We start from the raw sequence: 8,769 nt of genomic DNA on the forward strand, positions 1-8,769 counted from the left end.
ACCTGGTCCTGGCACAAAAGTGGGCATGGGGTAAGCGCTGTGGTTTGCTCTTCTCCCCTCCTGCCCAGTCCTTGTGGCACCAGAATTATTCCAAAGCTCAGTGCTCCCCAGAAAAGGGGTTTCTCAACACTGCTCCCTGTTGATGGAGTGACTAAATTATTCTTTGAATGCTTAAAAAGGTAAAATGTCCAGAAATTTCTCTCCCAATTTGGTACAAAGACACCTCATAGGAACTTTGGGGCTTCACCTCACACCTGGGGCTGTCCATTGGACAGAGGCCAAGAGGTCCCACCTGGGGAATTCACTAGAAAAGGAAGAGAATAAAGGAAATAATTGCTTTTGTGGGGTGTTCTAGCTCAGCTTTTCTCTGTAAGAGCTTTGTTATTTTGCCTTTTATTAAACTTTTTTCTGTTTCCAACACTACCTCAAAAGCCATCCTGCTAATTTTAAACCATTTGGGGTGGCTGGGCTATCTCAAGTGTTATAAGTTCTCTAAAAGCTCATAAAACCTGGCTCAAAGAGAAACCCATCACCCTGAGATCCCTCTTCTTCCTTGTGAAAAATGCCAGTCATTTGTTCTAAAATTTTAAAAGTTTAATAGTAATAAAATGGTTGTAAAAATAGTAATATAATTAGAGTAATTATAATTTTGGACAATTTGGATTAGGACAATATGAGACAATAAAAACAAAGAGTTAGGGACAGCCCAAGTATCTTTTTCTGGGCAGAATAAGCCCAAAAAAGGACACACACTACTTAAGAAAATTATACAGGCTAACTTTCTAACATAACACACAGAGTATTCATTTTAATATTTGCCAAAAGCCAATCATCAAATACACATTTTTCTCAATACAGCATAACTTTCTAATAAAACACATATAATATTCACTTTAATATTTGTGAAGAGCCAATCCTATAATACCCATTTTCCACACAGCATAACTTTCTAACATAACACATACAGTACTCATTTGAACATTTGCAAAGAGTCAATCATAAAAACACATTTTTTACACTGAGCTAGTTAACAAGTATCTTACATAGCATAGTTTCTATTTTAATATTGTGCTATGTAAGTATACAGAGCATATTATAATAATATACTACAGCCTAAAGTAGTGGTGTATTTACCATGCTACTTAAAAGATATTAATACAGCATAACTTTCTGACATAACACAGAGTATTCATTGTAATATTTGTGAAGAGCCAATCATAAAATACACATTTTTCACGCAGCTTAACTTGAGCCAATCATTTTTCACAACGCAGCATAAAACTTCCTAACATAACAGAGTATTCATTTGCGTATTTGCCAAGACCCAATCCTATAAATCCCCGTTTCTTTCCCCATTCCTCCTCCCTGCAGCGCCTGGAAAACGCCTCTGGCAGATACATCATCAAGTCCAGCGGCAACAAGACGGAGCTGAGGATCCTGAAGCTGGACATCGAGCAGGACACGGGGGATTATTTCTGCAACGCCACCAACCCGCTGGGCACGGGCGATGCCACCGTGAACCTGCGCGTGCGCAGCCGCCTGGCCGCCCTCTGGCCCTTCCTGGGCATCGTGGCGGAGGTGCTGGTCCTGGTCACCATCATCTTCATCTACGAGAAGAGGAGGAAGCCAGATGAGGTTCCTGACGGTAAGAGGCAGCTGGGTTCGGTGAAAAAAGCCCGGTCGCTTGTTTTTCAAATTTTAAAAGTTTAATATGTATACTTTTTATATATATATATACACACATATATATATACTTTTTATATAATTTTTTTATTAATTTATATAGTTTATACACTATAAAAATAGTAATATAGTTAGAGCAATAACAATTTGGACAATTTATATACTATATACAGTGTATATAATTTTTTTATTAATTTATATAGTTTATACACTATAAAAATAGTAATATAGTTAGAGCAATAACAATTTGGACAATTTATATACTATATACAGTGTATATAATTTTTTTATTAATTTATATAGTTTATACACTATAAAAATAGTAATATAGTTAGAGCAATAACAATTTGGACAATTTATATACTATATACAGTGTATATAATTTTTTTATTAATTTATATAGTTTATACACTATAAAAATAGTAATATAGTTAGAGCAATAACAATTTGGACAATTTATATACTATATACAGTGTATATAATTTTTTTATGAATTTATATAGTTTATACACTATAAAAATAGTAATATAATTAGAGTGATAATAATTTGGACAATTTATATACTATGTATAGTGTATATATATTTTTTTATGAATTTATATAGTTTATACACTATAAAAATAGTAATATAATTAGAGTGATAATAATTTGGACAATTTATATACTATGTATAGTGTATATATATTTTTTTATGAATTTATATAGTTTATACACTATAAAAATAGTAATATAATTAGAGTGATAATAATTTGGACAATTTATATACTATGTATAGTGTATATATATTTTTTTATGAATTTATATAGTTTATACACTATAAAAATAGTAATATAATTAGAGTGATAATAATTTGGACAATTTATATACTAATATACAGTGTATATAATTTTTTTATGAATTTATATAGTTTATACACTATAAAAATAGTAATATAATTAGAGTGATAATAATTTGGACAATTTATATACTATGTATAGTGTATATATATTTTTTTATGAATTTATATAATTTATACACTATAAAAATAGTAATATGATTAGAGTAATAATAATTTGGACAATTTGGATTAGGACAATATGAGACAATAGAAACAAAGAGTTACAGACATCTGGGTGCCTTTTTCTGCGCAGCATACTCCGGGGGTAGAGGGCATCCTTTGAATCTGCCAATCCCTTCTGGAATGCCAGGACTGACAGACAGTGCTGGGAGGGGAAAGGAGAGGTGACTGACACACCTGGCAGGGAATTATCAGGGGAGGGACCCGAGGTTCTGGGGTAAACCCTGAAATCACACCAAACACTGCGGGAAGATCCAGGGGTTTGCAGCTTGCAGGGGGTTCTGAGGTCCCTCTCTCAGAGCAGGGGTGGTTTGAGGGCACTTGAGGAACCAGTCTGTGCTTCAGCCACGAAGCTGCTGGAATTGCACTGTTTGTGGCAGTGCTGCAGTGAGATCTGGAGCAGGAGAGGATTCTGAGCAGGTCAGCCTGACCCTTTGTCTCACCAGTTCCTCTCCTTGAGTGTCTGCAGGGCTGGGTTTGCTTTGGCAGCTCCCACTCTGGACAAGGTGGTTTGTAAATAAGTTACCAGAGCTTTTGTGGTGCTGCAGAGCTGTGTCAGTGGCTCTGTAAAACTTGTGTTCAGTTCAGGATGTTTTGGGTCATCAGATCCGCACATCCTGGATCTCAAAGACCCGGTGCTATCTTTAATCTGTTCTGGAAGCAGCAGCTCCTCCCTTTCCTTATCGCTGAGGATCTGCATTGTGTCAGCTCCTTTATCTGATGCAGTTAACAATGCAGTGTGAATTCTCTGCATCCTTCCTGCCCGGGACCCTGCAGAGCCCCTGGACCCCTGCAGGAACAGGCTCAGGAGCAGAGCAGCACAGGGGATAAATGTCAGATCCCTGCCCTGATTGCAGGGCTTGCAATTCCACCAGAGGCAGTTTCACAAGCAGGTGTTTTGCCCTCTGACACCCCTGATGTCCTAAACATGCTGTAGCTGCATCTCCCAGCAAAAACACTTTGTGATCAGAGCTGTAGGAGATGCTGTGACAGACAGGTGAATGTCCTGAAATGTCCTGATGCTCCTTGCCAAGAGCAGCTCAAGTTCCCAAATGCTCATGGATGAGGAGACAGCATCACACCCCTTTGGTAACCACACATGGCTTTACATTGCCCTGGCATAATTTGGTTTCTTCTGCCCCAAAATCTCTGTAGCTTTGCCCCTACTTCCCTGGCATAAAATGGGTTTTTTGCCCTACTGTCTCTGTAGCTTTACCCCTACTTCCCTGGTATAATTTGTTTTTTTCTGCCCCAAAATCTCTGTAGCTTTGCCCCTCCTGAGGGGTGATAGTGAGGCTTGTCTGTGCCAGCTCCTATAGGAATGTGCTTCCTGTTGATGGAGTGACAAAACTATCTTTTGTCCCCTTAAAAAGGAAAGAAGCCCAGAAGTTTCTCTCCTCCATTAGGTGAAAAAAGCCACCTCACAGGCCTGGGGGGCTTCACCTCAAACTTAAAGACAGAAACTAAAAAGTCCTGCCTGGACAATTTACTAGAAATAGAAGTGAACAAATAAACTAATGGTTTTTGTGAGGTGTTTTACCAGGAGCAAGAACCTCCTGCACCTCGCTCAGTTTTCCTCTGTTTGTTCTTTTGCCTTTTATCAAACCTTTTTTGTTTCCAACACTGCAACAGAAGCCATCCTGCTGATTTTTATGCCTCCAAAGGTAGCTGAGCTATCTTGGGTGTGTTAGAGAACACGTTCCCCCCAGAACTTTCTGTGAGCTGGACCCTGCTGGGATGGGGTGGGGACAGTCTGACCTGTCTTAGGGCTGATATCCTTGCTGGTGTTACCTATCCACTCTTCCTTTCTGTGCTGCTGGGTGCCACCTCTCGTGGTAAGTAAAGGTAGTTCCAGCTGTGTGTCCCTGTCCTCTCACCAGCCACGGGCAGATCCTGGTGCCCAGGGGACCCAGGGCTGGAGAAAAGGTGATGGGAGAGCCAAGGAGACACCTGGAGCCTCCTGTTGTGGGGTGGCAGACCTCAGGGAGCTGGTGAAAGGCTGCAGGGCTTGGCAGAGGTGTTTCCTTAGCCGTGCTGCTCAGAACGTGGTGTGCAGTGTTTGTTTTGGTAGCACAATGTGTGGGGAGGGAGGGAGGGCTTCCTGCTGCTGCTGCTGCTTAAAGCCTCGCTCCTGAGACATCCTGTTTGGCTTCCCCTTTACCTGCTGGGAGTGTGCTGGGGGCTGGGAGCCATCCCAAGTCCTGGGGGTGAGCACAGGAGGTGGATCAGGGCAGCTGATCTCACCCTCCCCAGTTTTAGGTGGTGAGGAATGGCTGCCTGGAGCGCAGCTCCCACTGCTCTAAGGAGAAGCAGAGGTCACTTTGTATGTCCTCTTCCCTGACTGTATTTTGTTTTCTCTTTTCTGTGCTGTCCTCATTGTGAAGATGATGATGGAGGCTCTGCACCACTGTGAGTACCTTTGCCTGTTCCTGTTTAGCCAGATTTCTACTGGTACATCTCATCCAGCCAGGGAATCTGCTCCAAAGATAAAAGCTTTATGCAAAGATAAAAGCTTTATATGTAAAGATAAAAGCTGGCTGGTGTGGTGGTGTTCACAGGGGTCTTAGGATGAGGGAAGAGATGAGAATGTTGACTTCATGTTTCAGAAGGTTTGATTTATTATTTTATGATATATTTTACATTAAAACTATACTAAAAGAATAGAAGAAAGGATTTCATCAGAAGGCTAGCTAAGAATAGAAGAGGAAGGAAATGATAACAAAGGTTTGTGGCTCGGGTGCTCTGTCTGAGCCAGCTGGGCTGTGATTGGCCATTAATTACAAACATCCAACATGGGCTAATCTAAGATTTACTTGTTGCATTCCACAGCAGCAGATAATCATTGTTTACATTTTGTTCTTGAAGCCTCTCAGCTGCTCAGGGAGAAAAAAATCTTAAAGAAAAGATTTTTCATAAAAGATGTCTGCGACAGAGTGGGATAATCCTCAGTGGGGGGAGATGTCCCCCCATGGTTCATTGAATGTCCCCACACATCCCTGGGGTGGCACCAGAGTCTGACCCTGCTCTGGGATCTGATCTGCACCCTCTGTTGGCCATTAATGGGTGAGGGGCGCTGCTGGGGGAACTCTGTGCTCTCCCTTTCCTCACCTCCCTTCTCCCTCCCCAGGAAGAGCAATGCCACAAACCACAAGGACAAGAACGTCCGCCAGAGAAACGCCAACTGAGGGAGGGCCAGGTGAGAGCCTGGGGCAAGAGCTGCAGGTCTGACCCTGCTGAGGCTCTCTGGGAGAAGCCAGAGCCCCTTCTGGCCCAGCTCTACCAGCCCACTGCAGTTTATCTAACTGGCTTTTCTTTCTCTCCTGCCAGGTGACGTGTAGATGAAGAGCTCGTCTGGACAATTATGTTTTCTTTTAATTTTTTTTTGGTAAAATAGCACCATGGAATATTCTAGTGCATCCTTGAGATTCAGTTACTTCACTTTCTAAGGAAACTTAAATTGTAGAATATAAAATACATTTCTTTTTTTTTTTTTTTTTTTAAAGAGTCGTGGGAGGGTTTTTTCTACCTGTAAGTGTAAATCCTTTGTTCCTGGTAGTCTAGGTCTCTTGATTGTCTCTGTCCTAGGTTATTTCATGTTGGTTCAGAGTGGGGAGGGAGGGTGGGAATGCAGCTGTGTCCCACCTGCTTGTGGGGGTGAGGGAGGAGCTGCTTTGGTGGCTGTTGGGAGATTACCTGAGAGGGTTCAGGAAGGGGTTTTGTGTCTTTCCCAGTGCATCACCAGGAGCAAGGCTGCACCTCTCCCTGGCCGGGGCTCCCAGTCAGCTCCTGCCAAGCTGCTCTGGGTTACTGTGCAGCCAGGAGCTGGATGCTGGATAAATGATTGCTGTAACTTATTCCATGGGTTGTTCATGTCTGTGCAGTGGGGAGGGGCAGGCTGAGCTGGGGCTGGGGGGGGTGTTTTTAGGGTTTCACAGCTTTGTGCTTTGTGCTTGAGCCATCGTGATTCCGGGGCCTGTGAGCAGACAGGTGCTCAGGGGAGTCTAACACCTTTACTGCTGGTTAGCATTGAACTGTTCCATCTGTTAACACTTCACAAATAAAGATGATTCCTCTCTCTTTTTTCCACCTCTGGACTCTGGTCTCTGTCTGACCCTCTGGGCTGCAGAGCACGATGCTGTATCTGGGTTTGGTGCCAGCTCTGGCTGCCCTCTAATTGCTGAGGCGATGCAGCTCGATGGGTGTAAAGCCTTCAGGAGGGGAGTTCCCTGCTCTGCAGAGCCTGCAGCAGCCTGGGTTTCCTCTGTGGGACAGTCTCCCCTTGCCCTGCTCCACAGCTCTTGTGCCTGTGGGGCCAAGGATCAGCCCCAGCCTCGAGGAGCCCCCCAGGCCCTGCTGTTTGTGTGTCTCACACTTCTCCAAGCACGTTTTCTAGGTTTATTTGGGGTTTTTTTCTGCCCTCTATAGTTGGAGAGAGCAAAGTGTGAGACCTTTGGGCACAGAGCAGGGCCCTGGGGCCAGGACAGGGTCTGGTGGGGACTTCAGCCAGCATTGCTGCCCTGGAGTGAGGCAGCAGAGCCCGTGGGGTGGAGAGAAGCTGCCCTGAGCTCCCAGCTGGCCTGAGGGGCTTCATTCTGGGTACGACTGAACCACGGCCTTGCTCTGAGATGGAGCAAAGTGGGAGCACAGCTGGGGTGGCCCCCCTGTGCCCAGGGAGGTGGTGGCAGGGCTGGTGGCAGTGCTGACAGCCTGGTGCTGTGGTGGATGGGTCTCCTGCCAGTGCCCGTGCCTTGCTGTGCCCCGTAAACGGGTTATGCAAGGCGTTCACAGCCCTGGCCTTGGTGAAAAATCAATGCATGGTTTCATCTCCTTCACGAGAATTTTGGGTCCTGTCTGAGCCTGCTCTGGGTCACAGCACACAGCACCACTTGTGCCTTTTGTTTGGCTGGGCAGGGACAGGGGGACAGGGCAGGGGATGGGGCTGGCATCGTGTCAGGTGTCCTGGTGAGCTGTGGCACAGCCCTGGGGCTGCCACATGGAATCTCGGGCAGGGGGGGCACAATCAGGCCCTGCTGTGGTGCCCCATGGTGTTCCAGAGGGAGGGAGCGTGTGCTCTGAGCTCCCTGCTTCTCGAGGAGAGCCCTGAGCTGCTGCTGCTGCTGATTTTCTGGCTCCAGCATCTCCAGCCTCACGTTCAGGTCCAGCTCAATCAGTGTCTCCATGGGGTTTAAATTAAAGGCAACAACAGAAGTATTTAATTTATTTAATTTCCCTATTACAAATGAATAAACAGTACGGAACTTCTACAAATTAGTTCTTAGTTTAACTAGTATTTTGTTTGATGCCTCTATGTTCATGCACACGTGAGCAAAAAAAAAATTATTTTTTCCTAAGAAATATTCAGAATAAGATACCAATAAAATGGTATTCAGTATCTCCTCCTCACTTGTAATTAGGACATAATATGTTGAATACTGCTCCCATTGACTTCTAATTTCATGAACTAGATAGAATACATGGATGAAAAAAGCTTTTTTTCTCCGTAGCAGTATATCTTCCATGTGAAATGTTTAACATGATTCAAACTTAGGTGCTCAAATTCTATTCCAGACTTCTCTGGCCCGGTTCAATGCCTGGTTAATCAATGGGAATGTTTGACTTTCCCGTGGCAGAGGGCAGGAGGTGCCGGTCCCGGTGTTCTCCCAGAGCATCACCCCCTCGGCGGTGCCCGGTGTCCAGCTTGGGGTGCTGAGGTGCTGTTGAAGATTGCACCAAGATGTTTTCCATTCCCATCTGTATAGCAGATTACCTTGTCAAGTGGGCAGTTTGCCTTATCTCTCTCTTTGAGTGACCACATTCACACCGCCCTCGGGAGGGGACATCTGCTGCTAACAGACTATTGAATGTCGCTGCATGGCTGATAAGAACCACAGCATCCCATTGGGAGATGTGAGCCCAGAGGGAGGAGCCAAGCATTCCTATCCGGATAGAATCTGGAGATTCTGGAACACCAGCACGGCTTCTCCACTGGATTCCCCAGAGGAACAGCAGCTGCCTCTTCTTCCACTCGC

At 44.4% G+C, this 8,769-nt stretch overlaps 1 protein-coding gene across 1 annotated transcript in view; it reads left to right on the forward strand.

Annotated features, from left to right (window-relative positions):
• Positions 1–6,826, forward strand: part of BSG (basigin (Ok blood group)) — an 11,705-nt gene extending 4,879 nt beyond the window's left edge. The window contains 5 exon segments of the mRNA XM_031063296.1: positions 1–30; positions 1,372–1,645; positions 5,125–5,149; positions 5,868–5,936; positions 6,068–6,826. The exon segment at positions 1–30 is cut by the window's left edge and continues 9 nt beyond it. Coding sequence (XP_030919156.1) covers positions 1–30; positions 1,372–1,645; positions 5,125–5,149; positions 5,868–5,925 — 387 coding nt within the window. The 3' untranslated portion in view covers positions 5,926–5,936; positions 6,068–6,826.
• The last annotated feature ends 1,943 nt before the right edge of the window (positions 6,827–8,769 follow it).

This window comes from Geospiza fortis, unplaced genomic scaffold (assembly GCF_000277835.1).
Source record: "Geospiza fortis unplaced genomic scaffold, GeoFor_1.0 scaffold241, whole genome shotgun sequence".
In the NCBI taxonomy this organism is placed as follows: domain Eukaryota; kingdom Metazoa; phylum Chordata; class Aves; order Passeriformes; family Thraupidae; genus Geospiza; species Geospiza fortis.